This window comes from Panthera uncia (genome assembly GCF_023721935.1).
Source record: "Panthera uncia isolate 11264 chromosome D3 unlocalized genomic scaffold, Puncia_PCG_1.0 HiC_scaffold_8, whole genome shotgun sequence".
NCBI classification, from domain to species: domain Eukaryota; kingdom Metazoa; phylum Chordata; class Mammalia; order Carnivora; family Felidae; genus Panthera; species Panthera uncia.
The window spans coordinates 52,899,851-52,918,380 of NW_026057586.1; the positions used below are offsets into that span (position 1 = coordinate 52,899,851).

The 18,530-nt window shown below is 40.7% G+C and overlaps 2 protein-coding genes across 9 annotated transcripts in view; one reads left to right on the plus strand and one right to left on the minus strand.

Annotated features, from left to right (window-relative positions):
* MYOM1 (myomesin 1) overlaps window positions 1–3,039 on the minus strand; it is a 168,652-nt gene extending 165,613 nt beyond the window's left edge. For 4 of the 7 annotated variants that reach the window (XR_007455300.1, XR_007455299.1, XM_049619690.1 and 1 more), the window contains exon 1: window positions 2,198–2,947. The gene's annotated coding sequence lies outside the window, so the exon portion shown is untranslated. The other 3 variants (XM_049619691.1, XM_049619689.1, XM_049619687.1) reach the window with 3 other exon arrangements.
* Window positions 3,040–3,410: 371 nt separating this feature from the next.
* The window catches only part of LOC125914431 (myosin regulatory light polypeptide 9), a 33,290-nt gene continuing 18,170 nt past the window's right edge, over window positions 3,411–18,530 (plus strand). The window contains exons 1-4 of one of the 2 annotated variants that reach the window (XM_049619694.1): window positions 3,412–3,550; window positions 9,023–9,221; window positions 9,673–9,834; window positions 12,662–13,657. In XM_049619694.1, the coding sequence (XP_049475651.1) occupies window positions 9,038–9,221; window positions 9,673–9,834; window positions 12,662–12,834 (519 nt within the window). In that variant the 5' untranslated portion in view covers window positions 3,412–3,550; window positions 9,023–9,037 and the 3' untranslated portion in view covers window positions 12,835–13,657. Of the gene's footprint in view, window positions 3,551–9,022; window positions 9,222–9,672; window positions 9,835–12,661; window positions 13,658–18,530 lie in introns of those variants that run through there. The other variant, XM_049619695.1, reaches the window with a different exon arrangement.

Below are 18,530 nucleotides of genomic sequence, written 5' to 3' on the forward strand. Positions count from 1 at the left end.
TATATATATATATATATATATATATATATATATATATATATCTGCATACACACACATACACCCACATACATACAATGGAATACTATTCAGCGATGAAAAACAATGAAATCCTGCCATTTGCAACAAAGTGGATAGAACTAGAGGGTATTATACTCAGCAAAATAAGTCAATCAGAGAAAGACAAATATATGATTTCACTCATATGTGGAATCTGAAGAAACTCAACAGATGAACATAAGGGAAGGGAAGGAAAAATACAATAAAACAGAGGGGGAGGCAAATCATAAGAGACTCTTAAATACAGAGAACAAACTGAGGGTTGCTGGAGAGAGGTGAGGTGGGAAGGTGGGTTAAATGGGTAATGGGCATTAAGGAGTGCACTTTTCTGGATGAGCACTGGGTGTCACATGTAAGAGATGAATCACTGGGTTCTGCACTGTAAGTTAACTAACTTGAAAATAAATTAATAAAAAAAAAGTAAAGCTGTACAATAAAGAAGTCAGAATGGGAAAAAAGTTAAATGGCCCAATTTTGAAATAGAAATCTTAGAAAACATTGTACGTACTCAATAAAACGTACATATTATTTAGTGATATAAATTTCATACAGCAAGTTTTAATCAAAAGTTTGAAAGCCACTGTTCTATACTTAATAAGACCTTTCACATAAACTATCTCATTTAATCAGGAAACTCTATCAAGTAGGCAGGAAGATGTTATCCCCATTTTACAAATCAGAAAATTGAGGCTGAGGTCAGCTGAGTGATTTGCCCTCAGTGTTACTCAGTAGGCTGAAGAGCGGATATGATGCAGAACCCAAGTCTCTAAAGTTAAGGTAAAAAGGAGATTGTTACCTGAAGGCAAAAATCTCTTATGGGGTCAGAAGAATAGAGACATAGAGTCAGAGGTCTTTGGCAGTGGGTCCAATCATTAAAACAAGTATCAATATATTAGATGCATGTGAAAATGTGAAAAACATTTTATCAAGGTTTTTATTTTTCCACAGTTTCTTGCTAACCTTTGTGTACCCAGAGTTACTTGTGGAATGAATAAAGGAATGAATGAACACTGACCACACAATTCCTATTCCTCTTCAATCACCCAGTTTCTCTGATCACCTTTAGACAATTAAGCATGCTCCTCCATTTGCCTGGAACCTCTCCTCTCTTTCCCCACTGGCCTTTTTTTAACTTTTAATTTTTATTTTTAATTCCTTTTTTTTTTTTAAATAAGCTCTATGCCCAATGTGGGGGCTTGACCTCACCACCCCAGATCGAGAGTCACATGCTCTACAGACTTAGCCAGCCAGGTGCCCTTCCCCATTGACTTTTAGAATCAGCTCTTCAAAAGTCCTCTAGGGGCCACCTTCCACAAATCCCCACACAGGTTTATTTCTTCCCATGTTCCTTCTATGGGCCTTATGCAATTATACTGTAACGATCTGTTTTACAAACTGTTCCCTGACACCCCTTGTGCCTTTGCAATCCTTTCTACTCCCTCTCCGCCAACCCCAGAGCTAGCAGCTTTATTCTATTTCAAACAGCATAAACCACAACACCCACCACAACACTTGGAAATACAGGGGCTGTATAATACCTGTTGACTGATTGAGAGGAAAGAAACAAGGCAAACAAGGCAATTATCTGACACTTAGAAAAGCAAAAGAATGCTGCTGCTTCCTTCTGAGCTGAGAAGACTAAACTATTTCATTGTGGGTTCAAGTTTTCTTTCTGAAGACAAGGACAGTAGTTGGAAGCCTCCAGGTCTCCGTGGTGGCAGGTCACCACTCAGTGGAGGTGCGAGTGCACTGCAGGGTGCTCACACTGCTGCCCAAGTCAGACTCCAAAACCAAACTGCGGTACCCCTACCTCTAAGCCATCTGGACTTGGCCTGCCGCTGCCTAGGTCTTAGGCCCTAAGCTGCCTAGCTCTGTATCCCCAAGTGTTAAGAGTTCCTTAGGACCCCAGTTATACAGATGGCTTCACAGGACTTGCTCTAAAACGATTCTGAATCATTAGGTTGGAGATAAGGCACCCAGCATTTTGAATTTTTACCAGCACCCCCGTGATTCTTAATATCAAGGCCACTTAGGAAACTAATCATCTTTGTGTCACTCCCACAAAGATTAGGATTTTTTTCCCATATTTTTCACTCCCACAAAGAATTAGGGCAGTTATTTATTTTTCAGTGATTTTTACCTCAATGTTAACCTTGGAATATGCTATTGGTTAGTAGATAAAATGCTCCTGAGGTCCTGGAAGTTGCAGTGTGTTAATATTCAGAATACATAATAATGCAACTTTTAGCTTCCTTTTAGCAGGGTGATTCAAGTGAGAGGCCAAAACCACAGCCACCCCCAACGTCAGAACTGTTCTGGCCACGTGAGCCAAACTAGGCACTGAACCTCAGGGCTGGGATGACGATCCTGAGTAATATCGGTCCAACTCACTCCTTTTGTAGTTGAGCTCAGAGAGCTGAGGTGACCGTGAGCACCACAGTCTTCTCTTCCTCACCAGACTCTGGATGGAAAAGGACAGAGGACAGAACTGGGGCGGGCTTTCCTTTAACAAGATGCATTGTTAGAAGCTGTCCAAGAAAAGGAGAGCTGAGAAAAGATAGGCCGCACTTTTTAATCCCTATTTTCACCAAGCCGCAAGTCCGCTTCACAGTGAGAGATTGGGGCAAGATTTAGTTAGCTCTTGCTGGTCGCCTGTCTTCCCTCCTAGTCAGATCCCGACTTCCCTTGTTAACCGGGGCTCTGGTGGGAAAAACAGCAAACGGTTTTGAAGAGGGAGGAAATCTTCATCATCCGTGACCTCATGACATCCGCCTGGGCCAAAAAAAAAGTAGTGGCCGCTTGGCTGAGGGCCCTGGGGACTTAGGAAAGTTTGCTCCAATGTATAAGGGGTGGGACCCTTCGAAACAGCACAGTGCACAGACATAGAACCTCCTACCCGTAGACCTCACAGAGACCCACGCCCTGAGTGAGTCCCGCGCGCAGGCGCACGACCGTCCGGCGGCCGGGTCTGGCCCTGGGGGAAGCGCGGGCGCGGGTCACGTGGGCCGCGCAGCCCTCTGCGCTATTTCCCTACAAGGACTTGGGCTTGCCAGGCCCCGCCCCTGGACGTGCCCTGGAATGTGCAGGGAGGCAAACCCACAGGGCAGGCTCACCCATTTACCAACAGGAAAGGGGGGAAAAAGCCTACATTGTAAGAAGAGGTACAAAAATATGGAAACCCAGTAGAACAATTACACGAACGAACCGTTACACATTCTTCTGTGTTCTAAGTCGCCCGCTTTTTGCTCCTTCCTGTGCACTCGTTCAAAATTGCGCCCTCCTAGGACACTGGCAACTCCCCCCACCCGTCGTCTTTCTATTAAGTCAGGCCCACTCTGTCGGCCGACAATGGTGACTAGGCTTCCTTCCGGTTTGCTAAGCGGAGGCCGGAAGTGTTGGTTTTAGGGGGCTGTGGGAGTAGAAGAGTGCTGATAGCGGCAGCGAGGGCAGCGAAGGGGTTACCGAAGTGCTGGGATTCTTGCGGCTGTGCAGGGTGAGTGGTGCCCGCCATAAGGTGCGCGAGGCCCATCGCGGGGGCCCATCTCGACGGGGCGGCTGGGACGGCAGTAGCGGGCCACCGGAGCCGGGGAGTGCACCTGGGCAGGTGTACTGGCGGGTTCCTTGTTTCGAGCCCAAGGGCCAGCTCTGGGATCGAAGGCCACGCCCGGAAGTAGCCGAGGCGCGGACTTTGTCCCTTTGCCCAAAGTCGGAGCTAGAGGAGTGTGGTTTAGCTCTCTGGCGCCGCGATCTTGGGCGACAGCCGGGCCTGCGAAACCCGAACCCCGCGGCGCTGACTCCTGGACTATGTTTAGTTTCTAACGTAAACTTGCCGGATTCAAGAGAGTTTGCGCAAAAACCGAAGCCCAGTGTCTGCTGTGCTGCAGCTGTTGTCGCAGCTGTGTGGCTACGTTTAGTAGGAATAACCAACTCAAATTAGCAGCTTCCTCAGCTCAGCATCCATTTCTGTAATTAGAACTTTTTTTTTTAAGTGATAATTTACAAAGAGGGGTTGAGGGTGTAGTCTGCCGTTTGAGAAAACTCCAAAATACAATACCATGTACCTTTTTGGGTGGAGACCTCGGGTTATTGTCAGTTTGCCAGAGTGTTTCCTTTTAAAGTAGTTGAGCTGGTATATGAAAGTATATATCAGTTCTTAAAGCAGAACTTTGGAACAAATATGCGTTCAGTTGAGATTTTAACTTAAGTGGAAAATGTTTTCTATCTGAAGGTGAAGAAAGTGAATGTTTTTTAAAACTATTTGTTTCATGTTCTGGAAGGCTTTTGATAAAACTTAACAAGAAAAGCTTTCCGTTTTCAAGAGTGAGCATTTACTGGCATGTGAACCTTGACAACTAATTAATTGCCTTTGTCAAGTGCTAAGAACTTTTTGGGTGTGGCTAAGAGATCTAATCCTACCTTTAACCGGAAGTTTGCATAGGAGTTGAAAGCTCGCTTCATTTGGAACAGAAGCATTAACCTGAAAATACATTTTTAAAAAAACTGGGGATGGCACCAAAAAAAATCGCATAAACTTCGCTTCAGGGGGAAGTACGTTGATAAATGAGGTAGGAAATTTGGTCTGGATTTGGAAAAAAGATACTACAAGCTACCACATTAGGAAGTGTTTTCAAAGATGGGAGTTTTTCTTTAAAGAATGTATCATACTTCCTAGGATACTACCAGTTGTAGTATCAGTTCTGTAGAAGAAACATCTCTAGATTATTTTATATCTATTACCACTTTATAAATGCTAGACTCTAGAATTCTAACTAGAGTAACAAAGTGTAATATTAGTATGGATTAATATTATTTTATAAATGAAACCATAGTATATCTTGAGATGCTGAAAAATCTTCTGGTTGCCCTCGGTGTGTGGAAAAAGACTTTGAGGACCTTTACTTCTACCACTTAATCTAGTCTAATATTTTCCTTACTTGATTTGTATCCCTTCTTTTGTCATAACCCTGAATTGAGTTTCTTCCTATTTGATCATGCTAAAACACCCCCAAATTCATTGCTACCAACACTTACGTCCCCTGATTTAAAACAAGGTTATACTCCTTTAGATCTGTAAACTGAATATTCTTGACCACCATTGACTATGTTTCATTCACTTTCTTGTGCATCTGAAATCCTTTCATTTTTCATAGAGGCCTGCTCTGCAAGTTTCCCTGCTTTAAAGTTTAATACAACAAATATGCCTTCACATGAAAGAGCTTTCATTAAATGCTTCAGAAATAAACTCCAGACTCTAACTTTGAATGAGTGAGAATCCTATAACTTGAAAATCTCAGATGCTTACATCTTCCCATCCTAAATAAAGAATATTTACATTGATGCATGAAATGTTTTCAGTGTTTTTTACCCTAGCTTCCTAGATTTCTATGAGTTGTGCATTTGTTTGTTACATAAAGAGAGTTACAGTCTTGCTTGTTTGGGGAAAGTCAAAATGGATAACAAACTAGAATCATAGCAAGGAGGACAGTGACAATACCATAAGTGATATGCTCTTTGTGATCATAGCACTGTTCCTGATATGGCTCCCTCTTCATCAGTGTTTATTCCACCCATACTTTTAGTTTGTTAGGAAAAACTTAACCACGCTTTCCTTACCGTAAAGATTTTATTTTCTTTTTCTAAGTAATCTCCACACCGAACGTGGGGCTTGAACTCACAACCCCAAGATCAAGAGTTGCACAGTCCATCGACTGAGCCAACCAGGAGCCCCTACATTTTCTGTATTTTAGAACAACTTACTGTGAGGCTGAACTCCCTATTGCTGAAAGGCTACCAGTTTCTGGTGGGAGATAAACTCATAGACAAGAGCACAACCTCCTTGAAAAAGGCCCAGGTAGTAACTTGTCTTAACATTATACTACCAGCTTTTGGTAGAAGTAACTATCTTAATTTTTTAGAATTAAAACTAACGTCTGAATCTCTTAATTCTAAGGATTTCTCTTAGCTTCTAAATGGTACAAGATTTTTCAGGGTCTTCCCCCACCATCTCGATCTTTTAGAAACAAAGATCTTCCTCAACTCACAGTATTTAATAATCATGTATCACCTTTGAGTTATTTTTCATTGTCACACATTGTTTTAACTTGAGAGTTCTTCAGGAATGAAAACTATGTGTCATTTCATAAATTTAACCAATCAGTTCATTTCCTTTTTTTTTTTTTTTTTTTTTAATGTATATTTATTTTTGAGAGCAAGAGCGCGAGCTGGGCAGGGGCAGTGAGAGGGGGGAACAGAGGATCCAAAGTGCGCCCCGCGCTGACAACAGCCACCCCAATGTGGGTCTCAAACTCACAAATTGTGAGATCATGACCTGAGCCAAAATTGGACGCTCAACTGACTGAGCCATCCATGCACCCCTCATTTCATTTCTTTATAGTTGCTTCCCCAACTATATTTTAACCTTTTTAAGATAGGACAATTGCCTTACATTTAATTCTTAAGTAGTTTTCAACACTAGTGACATTTGATGCATTTTGGTATAATTCATCGATCATATTAAAGATTGATGATTAAGGGGCGCCTGGGTGGCGCAGTCGGTTAAACGTCCGACTTCAGCCAGGTCACGATCTCGCGGTCCGTGAGTTCGAGCCCCGCGTCAGGCTCTGGGCTGATGGCTCGGAGCCTGGAGCCTGTTTCCGATTCTGTGTCTCCCTCTCTCTCTGCCCCTCCCCTGTTCACGCTCTGTCTCTCTCTGTCCCAAAAATAAATAAAAAACGTTGAAAAAAAAAAATTAAAGATTGATGATTAAGTATTGATTGAGCTAAAGTTCTGTGAAAGACCACTGTCAGTGCTGACCAAAGGGAGAAAAAAAAAACCTTTATAACTTTTACAAACCGTTTTTACAATGAATACAAATTTAAAGAATGCATGATTAAAAGAATCATAATGGGAAATGATTTAAAATTCAAATATATATATGCAAAGGTACCTAGAGGCCTCCCATCAAATTTAGTATTCTGAGTTTTTATAGATTAAAAAATGTGTCAACCATTTGACCTAGAATTCTCATCAGTTTCTTTGTTCTTAAAATAACTGACATTCCTGCCTCATGAAGGGAAGACAATGTTGTCAAACAAAACCGATGATTTTTAAAGACATGCTTTGATTTGCAAAGACACAGCAAAGAGAGGTGGACTGGTAAATATGTGTCACTCATTACATCTGGATCACTCACCCCAAGTTCTTGAGTACAGTTAAAAGATGGTGGAATAATATACACTGTAACTTTCTAGTTTTTAAAAGTACATTTAGAATAGAGGGAAAAATTAGATAACAATGGTATTTGCTGCCCCAAAAGGTGTTACAGAATGAAAATAGGCATCCATGGTGCTGATAAATTTCCAAAGGCAGCCACACAAATTGTGATTAAAGGAAACTTGGAAATTAGGGAGGAGTGTGTATCATAACTTCTGGGTCGCGTAGGGTATATCTTACCAACAGCACATTCCAGTGTATCACTGAGTGCTATATTGGATGGACTGGAATTTGTGACTCTCCTTTGTGGAATTTCCTACTAAAATCTGAGAACAGATTTAGCTTTTTAAAAAAATCTGAGGCAGAGCTTTTCTAATTATTTCTATAATTGAATTTAGTCTGGGTGATGTGGTATAATCGGGAAGAATGTAGGAAACAACTTTTTAAGCTCATAGGAAGCATTGTGTTCTAAGGTCACTTTGCGGGAGATCTAGGTAATGCTTCATTCTTTGCAGGCCACAGATTTATTTTTAGAGCAAGGGCATAGTGTTTTGCTACATCATAGCTAAATGTTGTTTTCAGAACGTAAGCTTTAAAATTGTTATCCTGGTCAGAGAGTGAAATCAGTAGTGCCTATTTTAGTCCTGCTTGGAAGAATATAACTCAATACAGTGACCTAGTCTCGCTGGTTAGAGGTTTTGCCGACTACCATCGCCACCTCAGCTCTGAAGGATGGTACGGTAACATTTTGTTATCTGAGGACTGTGGGCTTTTTGACATCAAACAGATTTTTATAGTCTTTTAAAGATTGAGTGCTGAAAAGAAAATTGCCTTTCCATTTCAGTTGTTATTAGGCATTCTTTTTATTTTTAACTTGAATTTTACAGGGATAAATTTAGATTATTAGAGAGTAAAGGTAGTTTCCTTAGCTCTTAACATGTTTTCTAAAACTTAAAACAAATAAATAGCTTTAAAAACTGTTGCGCTATGGCTTTTGTTTAGAGAATTTAGTCACACCTCAAGGGACTTAGCTTGGCTCTGTGCAAGAAATTGGTTTTGACAGAGTGGACGTATCTGTACAACTTACAGGTGAATTCATAGTTTTTTTAGACTTTCCAGTTAGCTTTTCAACAAATCTCTTTCATGAGCTACTTTGATTCCAGAAGTGAGAGTGCAAGAAAATTGTTAGTTGCGAGTGGAAGAATGCTATTTGACAATGGAGATTAAGAGATGAAGACCTGTTCCATCAATTAGTCTTCCTTCCTACTTTCTGTCTACCTGAGAATGGGACGGCTAGTTTAGGCTAGGGCTGTGGGAAAGACTTGTTGAAGATGAATTAGTATTCCCCAGTACTGCCACAGCACTGAAGTATAAAACCAGTACTGTTTCCCCAAGTGTAAAACCAGTACTTACCTGGCTATGCTGCAGCACAGGGGACATGCAATCTTGTTGATATGCTCTGAGCTTTGAATTATGTGAGTTACAGTTTGGAATTTGAAGTTAGTGATGGACTGTTCATTAGATGTTATGACTACTAAGGGTGAGTGAACTCAAAGTTGAGTCTGGTTTTTCTCTTTGTAGTTTGGTTCTGTGAGTAAGAGTATTGATTAGTAGAGACAGATGTTTGCTAAGTGATACTGCCCTGCTGAGTAGTTTTTAGGCACATCTCTAAGTAGCTCAGACATGTCAGGAAGTTTGATGCAGCTTAGTTTTTATTAATCTTTGTGTTTTGTATATTTCCCTTCCTAATTAGGATTTAACCACCACCATGTCGAGCAAAAGGGCAAAGACCAAGACCACCAAGAAGCGCCCGCAGCGCGCAACATCCAATGTGTTTGCCATGTTTGACCAGTCACAGATTCAGGAATTCAAAGAGGCCTTCAACATGATTGATCAGAACAGAGATGGTTTCATTGACAAGGAAGATTTGCATGACATGCTTGCCTCCCTGGGTAATGATCAACTTTAATATTATAAAGAGAATTTCTGTAATGCCTGTGAAGCCAGTCTAATGATGCTGTAGTTTACTAAGATTCAGAGTCTGGAACAGTGTTTCCCAAAGTGTGGCCCTTGGACCACCTGCAAGTTTCTGGACAGGCCTCAGGATTGGGCTGGGGGCCAGCTGTGTTTGTGTGTTTGTGTGTGTGTGTGTGTGTTGCAAACACTGATACTGATTATGAGAGCAATGTTATTCCTCCTGTCATCCCAATAGAATAGCATACTATCTCTAGACTCTTAATACAGGCCTTATTCACTGAGAAGACTTTTTCCCAAATAGTTTTGCTATTATGAATACACAGCAAACTACATAAATGATAATCTTTCTTGTCAAAAAGTTTACTGTGATGATTACTTGATGCATTTTGTGATGTAAATAAAATTATGACCCTCTTTTTTATTCAGGGAAAAATCCAACTGATGAGTATCTGGATGCCATGATGAATGAGGCTCCAGGGCCCATAAATTTCACCATGTTTCTCACGATGTTCGGTGAGAAGTTAAATGGCACAGATCCAGAAGATGTCATCAGAAATGCTTTTGCTTGCTTTGATGAAGAAGCAACTGGTAAGTCTGAGGTAACCTTTAATTACTAAGTGATTTAATTTTTAGTTGTGGTAACTAAAACATATAATAACTTGAAATATGATGACATAATACCCTCAGGTTTATTCCATACCTGTTTTTGGACAGGCTTTTCCTATGGCATGTTAATCACTCATTTTACTGCCTTTGCCCTTAAATATTTAATTTACAATTTAATAGGTGTATTTGGAACTTCTCTAGGAAACTTACATTACTCTTTTACTAGGATAACTCCATAATGGTTAGGCTGTCAGTAATTGTGTTGAATGAATAACTTTTACCAGGGCCATCTTAGATAAAGGATAAATTGCTGTAGACCTTGATACCAGTACTGTCCCGTATTTGTTTATCAGGTACCTCTCAGCTCTGAGATTGTTTAAATCTGGTGTCTAATCTTTTGCTCTAGAATCAGACTCCCTGGTTCTATATACCTATTCTGTGCGATAGCTATGTGATTTCGGGCAAGTTACTTAACTTTCTAAGCCTCCGTTTTCTTACCTATAAAATGGACACTAATATTACCTACTTCATAGTGTTGTTGTGATTATTAAATGAGGAAATGAGATAATTTATACAAAGTGCTTAGTATACTGCTGGCATAGACTTAACTTTCAAAAAACCTCAAAATTAACAACATAAATGTTTGATCCTTTGGCACAATTGCATATAAAGGAAACATAAGGGCGTAACTCACATGGCAAGTTTTTGAGAAGGAAGGCACACCCTTTATTTACGTATTACTTGGACTGTTTTAAGTAGTCCAAGCATAGTCTGCTGTTGGAAGCATAGTTTCCGCACAATATGGCCCCATTAGGCCTCCTCAGGTATACCATCTTCCTGTATCATCTTCCTAACCTCCTTCCAAGCTCTTCTATGCCTTGTTGTCCTAACTTACCTCTACCATTGCTCCCTCTGTATCTTCCTTACCATATCACCTGCTCCCTCTTAAAACTGAAATTCTTGGGTTTTTTTTTAATGTTTATTTTTGAAGGAAAGAGAGACAGAATATGAGTAGGGGAGGGGCAGAGAGAGAGACACACAAAACCCAAAGCAGGCTCCAGGCTCTGAGCTGTCAGCACAAAGCCCGAACTCACCAGCCGTGTGAGATCATCATGACCTGAGCCGTAGTCGGACGCCTAACCTACTAAGCCACCCAGGTGCCCTTTAAAACTGGAATTCTTAACAGTTATACCTGGAAGGGAAAGACAGGAAACTTACTTTTTTTCTCCTAAAGTCACTTTTGTATTGCTTGAGCTTTTTACTGTCAGCAGTTGCTACTTTTTTTAATGGAAGGGAATACAGCCATAAAAGAGTTAAAAATCCTATCCAAGGGCACCTGGGTTGCTCAGTCAGTTAAGCATCTGACTTCAGCTCAGGTCATGATCTTGCCATTCCTCAGTTCAAGCCCCGGGCTCTGTGCTGACAGCTCAGAGCCTGGAGCCAGCTTCAGATTCTGTGTCTCTCTCTTTCTCTGCGCCTCCCCTGCTCGTGCTCTGTCTCAGAATATCTTATCCATTCTTCAAACTTATCTCAATGGTCACATTCTTTATAGAGCCTTAGCTGTGTTTTTATATAATATTTTTTCCTGGTTCCAGGAAAACTTAAAGCCTATCCTTTCATTCCACATCTAAAGTATATTCTTGTCTCTCTCCTGGCCTTCTTAGTTGTGTACTTATTCCCAGTCGTCACAAAATCTCTCCCCACACCCAGAGCCATGGCTCTGTCTTCAACAGCATTATATTCCCATCTTTGTAACCCCTTCTAACACCTACCACAGCTCCTTGCACATCGTTGATGATAGGTTTATATGATAGTTGAATCACTTGGCTGGGGATGAGGATTTATTTCTACAAGCTGAGAGACTAACATTTAAAGAGCTTTTTTAAATGTAGAATTTAATTAGCAAAAACCCCATAAGTCTAGAGTTGCTCTTGTGAACTGACCTTATAATTTAAACTCATAGGAAATGTATCATCAGTGTTTTAGCTTAATTTCACAAAAAAGAAAATTCAGATTTTTCTTTTTACTTTATGAATTTCAGAATCTCTTGGTCATTTATCAATTTTGCTTTAGTATTAGTGGCTCTCGATCATGATGTGAATTATTTGGAGAACCTTTTAAAAATATCAATGCCATGGGGTGCCCTGACTGGCTTAGTTGGGAAAGCATGCCATTCTTTATCTCAGGGTTGTGAATATGGGCCCATGTTGGGTATAGAGATTACTTAAAAATAAAATCTTAAAAAAACAAAAAAACTGGACCTCAGGACTTCAGTATTCTTTCCACTGAAGTACTTTATTGATATTTATGATATGGTATTAATTTTAGTGTTATTTGCTTATAGAATAAGTGTGACCAGGGGTGCCTGGATGGCTCCTTTGGTAGAGCATGTGACTCTCGATCTCTTGAGGTCATGTATTCAAGCCCCACATTGGCTATAGAGCTTACTTAAAACAAAAACAAAAACCAAACTAAGTGTGACCATTCACGCTACTTTAAGGAACCATGAGGCTTAGATTCCTTAATCATACTTTACTGCTTTTGTTTAGGTGTAGGTTTAGGCCCTATTATGAAGACTTGGGCAGGGAAGATGATAGAGCAGAACAGGATGATAGACCTAGGCAGCTGGGCATTGCCTAGGCAACTGTCTGCTGAGGCTGGCTTAAGCATGGGGAGATCCCATATTTCATATATTTGCGAGTTTATAGTTCTTAACATAAAGAACTATATGCTTGGTCAAGTGTAGATGTTCCTTGTAATCAGTCCCCAGAGGAGTATGTATTCTGATCCCCAGTTCTTTATTCTTTAGGCACCATCCAGGAAGACTACCTGAGAGAGCTGCTGACAACGATGGGAGACCGGTTTACGGATGAAGAGGTGGACGAGCTGTACAGAGAAGCGCCTATCGACAAAAAGGGGAATTTCAATTACATCGAGTTCACGCGCATCCTTAAACATGGAGCAAAAGACAAAGATGATTGAAAGAACTTCAGATTCCAGCCAAACGTTCCTTGTTGCCACTTTGGGTATTTCTGAGACGTTCTCTTAGAATCTGTTGCATGCCCTTAGCTTTGCAGCTTTTGCCTTTCTTGTATTTATTCTCAGCCATTTTGGGCACATGCATCTCTATATTCAGACTGGAAATGGGACTTTTTATGATTTCAGATAGAAAATAGGGCAATTTAACTTACCAGCCCCTCCCCCTCAATAACTGCAGTCTACACAGATTCAGTATATTTTTTCAGAGAAAGTTATTCACTCAATTTTTTCTGAACCATAATTAAACTTTATGATAAAAACTGGCTTGTTTAAAACTTATTTACCAAAATCGGCTTTTGTTACTTGCTTCTTCCAAAGAAAAGTAGATGAGGCAAAGCCTACAAAAAGATATGGTTGTTAGACCTCTCCTTTACTCCATCCAGTTTCTCTAACAATCCTATCTCTAATATTTATTCCTCCCCCTCCCAAAGAAATCCAGTTTAAACTGCCTTAATTGGGTTTCTTGCACTTTGTCTTTCAGTTTTAAAAATAATTTTCTATAGATTTGCAGAGACATGCTAGCTTTGGTAGCTTTAAATCTTTAAGTTTTACATATCTGTCAACATCCCTCTTTATCTGTTCTAAGCTTTTGTGTATTGCATCACGTGATTTAAAATTAGACCAGGCCACTGAGCCTAATTTTAATTTGTCCTAATTTTTAAAACTATTTTAGCTCCAAAGGTTTTATGGAATGCTTCTTACCAAAAAGATTTTTTTGTATTGAATTTCAAAATGTTGGAAATACAATCCAGTATTTTTTATTGTATGTAGTTTCTCTTTAATACAACAGTCCCTATTGAAATACCATGTTTGTTTATAGAGAGATTCACCATGAGTCCATGTATGAATTTTGGACATTCCTGACCTGCCCACAGTCAAAACAGCTGAAGCTACATGCCTGGGAAAGTGAGATCATTATTTCAATCCTAAAAATAACTTCTGCTATCTGCAAAATGCAGGAGTGTTTTCAGAGTTAATCAGAAAGTGGTAGAGTTTCACTTGCTTTGGCCTTCAAAAATCTAACTTTCAAACACCCATGAGTTTTAAAAAGACTTTGAAATGTTGGGGGGAAAAGTTGGTTAAAGAGTTGACAGCCTACAAAGATGAGTAATTGACAATTACTCTAATAACTTTATGTTTTATGCTACTATTAATAAGACATTACCTCACTCAATAAACAATTACTGAATGCCTTCAAGGCAGCAGACCTTTGCGTTCAACAGGATAGGTGAGTGAGATCCTTTAATCTGGTGCAGCCAGCTTTACAGAGAAGTAAAAAGTCTAGGAACAAGACTGCTTCTGTCCTCTTTGAGGATAGAATCTCAGCACCTACTTTTTGCCCTTTATGTGTTTCTGAATTTCATTCAGTGAGTTAAGCAAAATACTTTTTCTAGGCTCATAGCCTTAATGCTAAAATCCAGTTTGTTGAATTGAATTTCCATTTCAACCAAAAAAATGGTCACTCCTGCTTTTAATAAACGTCCAACATTGTTTCCACTACGGAAACAAAGTGATCTCATCTACTAAAATAAGCTCTTATAGTATCTGCATTTTCATCTCAAATAACTTCTCAAAGAATCAACTTCCATTAGGAACAGTGAATGGTCTCCCTTGAATGAAGTAAGTCTTCTAATAAAGTAATAGCATTCTCCACATAGTAACTAGGGTTTGCTTAAGCAAAGATAATTGCCAATAAAAAGCTAAAAATCTCCAAAAGTGGATTTGACTGAAAAACCAGTCTCCATGATGAAAGTCCTACATTCCAAAAGTTCTCATGAAACCAACCTACTGCATCCTTATCTACCTGCTTATGATTATATTACCATTTGGACTTCAGGGCCCAAATTTAATATTTATCAAGGAGCCTATGACTCAAGAGCAGGAATTGATGAGTGCTACTGTGATAAAAAAGGGAGGAAAGCAAAGCTAGTAAAATCAAATTCCGAAAAGGAAAGGCAACCATTTCCTACAAAGTATGAAGAGAGAGGGGACAAGTGGTATAACACCTAGACTTACGAATATGCAGAAAAGTTAAGGATCAGATAGAAGATGATAAAAGGGCTTGGAGAAGAGTCATAAAAACAGTATTGTGGAAACCAAGTGAATAGTTTCAAGAGTGAGGAGGTTAGTCAATAGTGTTAAGACACAGAAAAGTTAAGTTTAAAGGAGGCCACTAGATCAAGTCATTGGTCACCTTTGCTAGATTTGTTAGGGTTCCGAATGCAGAATCCATAGTGCAGCATGAAACAGTAGGCTGCCTAGGTTTAGGGGTCAGGCTAATCTACATTTTATTCCCATTTTTGCTACATTGTTTCATAACCTTAGGTCAATTAGATTCCCTCAACCTTTATTCATTTGTAAAATGGAAGTAATGCTACTGGTTCATAATATGAACATAATCTATTAATATATAATGCAGCACTTTTTGTGACTAAGAGTAGTATGGGGTTTAGAGTCACACTTTGTAGACTTGGGCAGGTCACTTGTGTCAGTTTCATCACCTATAAAAGGAATGGTACCCTTAGAGCCTGTTGTGAAAATTAGAAACACTAAAGCTAAATGGTCTGGCACACAGTAGGTATTCAAAAGTTACTCTTGTTCTGTTTACCAGTGGGGGTCTGAAGCTTGGCAATGAAGAGAAGCTTGAAGGGAAGTTCAGGATCAAAGGGCTCATCTTTAGAGATTCAAGCCTGTTTGTAGACAGAGGAAAAAGACAAACTGGAAGAAACAATCAGTGAAACAAAATGAATTATGTCCAAGAGATAGGCAGGGCTAGAACCTAGATCACACATTATAGGATTATCCTTAGAGAAATAAAAATGGATACTTCTACCTCTGAAAAGAGGAAAGGATAGGCAATAGGAGTTAATGGCAGTTGGAGATTAAGTAAAAGGCTGAGGTTAGGAGAAAGGTCCATAGTTGTTTGATAGTAAATTAGTTCAAACTAGAATTTTATTATATTAAAAGGTGGTAATAAGGATTTACTGAGAATATACATTAAGTCTATCAGTTTCCTGGTACCAACTAGATGCTCAAGTAGTTTTTTAGATTTCCTGAGTAGATCCAATAATTAGACTTGTTTGTGTCTTTCTAGGTCCTCCTTTAGTGTACAATTTCTCGATTTCCCTGAAACCTGGTTTTTTATTCTTGAAAGTATTGCTGGGACTAATCCCACATGGAAGAAATGCCCAGTTTCCCCAATGCTGCTTCTCTCATTTCTACCTGCTCTTGAACTTCCAAGTCCCTGTTTTGTTTTTTTTTTTTAATGTTTGTTTATTTTTGAGAGAGACAGAGTGAGAATGGCGGAGGGGCAGAGAGAGAGGGAGGCACCAAATCTGTAGCAGTTTCCAGGCTCTGAGCTGTCAGTACAGAGCCTGATGCAGGGCTAAAACCCACAAACTGAGAGATCATGACTTGAGCCGAAGTTAGACACTTAACTGACTGAGCCACCCAGCCACCCCCCCTTCTTTAAATTTTTTTAAGTCCCTGTATCCTTTTACACTAGATGTCTGTCTCCCTACTCAAGTAGTGCCATAATGTCTTATTATCCACATACATTTTATAGTTGTAATGAACGTACACCTTGTTTTTAGTTTAACATAGCTTAAATTATTTTTCATGTTTTGGCATAGCCACCTTTATTTGTAACCATTCTTTTTAATGACCACAATTATCTTTGAAAAGGATATGCCTTAATTAGCCATAACCCAAGAGCTAGATATTTAGATAATTGGCTTTTCGTTAATAAATATTGTTTTTCTTTTGAATCTAAAGAACAATATACCCTAGAATTATTTTACGAACAGAGCTCTTCAGTACAACTTTCTGTGATGATAGAAATGGTGTCTGCTTTCCAATAAGGACATTAGCCACATATGGCTATTGAGCACTTGAAACATGTCTAATATAACTGAGGAGCTGAGTTTTTAATTTAAATTTAAATAGCCACATGGGGTTGGTGACTATTGTATTGGAAAGCAGTTCTATAAACAAATATGGAGATCAAAGTCAAAGTGCAGTCAGAGTCCCTCAGCTATGATCTTAACTAAGCTGGCAAAGGTGAGGGCTTATGGGATGGTAGTAGACCATACTTGAAGGGCTCTATGACAAAGACCTAAAGAAGCCAAACTCTTGATTTTGAGTGTTAAAAAATTATACTATTGGACCAAAGAGCAGATTGCGGCCAAGGGAAAGAGTCATTATTTTAGAAATCAGGTGTGACATTTCAGAAATTGCTTTTCAAATTCTGAGAAAATGCATTCCCTAATTACCTGGACCTTGGGCAGTGTTACTCAGATTAAGACCACAGCATCAGCATCCCCCAGCATCTAGTAAATTTGTATTTACTAGAAATGCAAATTATCGCCTCGCCTTTGACCTAGTGAATCTGAGTATCTGGGGTTGGGGCTCAAGAATCTTTTACCAAGCCCTCCAGGTTTTGCTTACACATGCTGCTGTTTAAGAACTGCTATAGAGTGCTGAACACATGGTTCCTAATATCTAGGAATTTCTGATCAAAGATTTCTAGAATATAAAAGACTATTATTCCTCTCCCCAGCATCTGGCACACTTTCAGGCAGTAACAAGTGCTCAATAAAGGTTTGCTATTGGCTTATCCTCCATTACCCAGAAATAGTGGCATTCATCTATATTAGAATGAGGGAAGTGAAGGTTATAGGCACAAACTTGTGTAATGTAGCTTCGTGGTTTCCTGTTTTGACGAAGAGCATTTTATAAATGTGTGTGCGCGTAACTCTCTCATCTGTTGACCCAAGGAAAGCAAAAAACATTTTCAGTAACTTTCTTGTGGTTGTAAGGAGAATGAAACAGTTATAGGCTAGCCGTGGTCTGTAAGGCCATAAACCTTACAATTTGAAGGCTAAATGATAGAACTCTGGCTGGAGCTCCGTTGAAAAAGAAAGGGTTTTCCAGCAGGCAGGAGTCCGCCCCGCCGCCGCCCTCTTACCTTCCGCAGTATTACGCGGGACGCACCCTAATTAGTTATTTTACTTCAAGTTCATACGGAACTACGCGAGCTGTACTTTCATGTGCCAACTGTGGGAGCCCAGGGTGGGAGACCTTCGGCACCCGGGACCCCCCAAATCCTCGGGAACCGCGCCCCGCCCCACCCCATCCCACGGGGTCAGATTCCAAGCCCGGGCCGGCGCCCTGCAGCCCAGGAATGCGGAAGGGCCGCGGGAACCCGCCGCATAAGGCGGGGGAGGAGGGCGGGCCGCGGGGCTACAGCCGCACGCAGGAGGGGATGCAGCAGCCGATGCAACAGGCCACAGAAGACAACTAAAGCCCAGGCTGTGTTCTTCGGCCGCAGCCTCCCTCCTCGGCCGACACAGCGGGCTTCGCTCGGTCCTGAGCGAGAACCCCTCTCGCATCCCCCCGTCCCGAGTTGGATCTCGCCGCGCCTTCCGGTGCGCTTTCCGGTCCACTTCTCGAGGCAGGAAGTGCCGGGCGCCGCCACTGTAGCACCACAGCTCAGCGATCGTCGCCGTCGCTCGTCGTCTCGCGCAGGGCAGACCGGGCTCTGGTGTCTGGCGGCGGTGAGTGGCCCTCGCCCCGGCGCGCGACATCCCTCGGGCCTCCCCCCCTCCCCCCTCCCTTCCAGCCTCGCGCCCGCCGCCGGG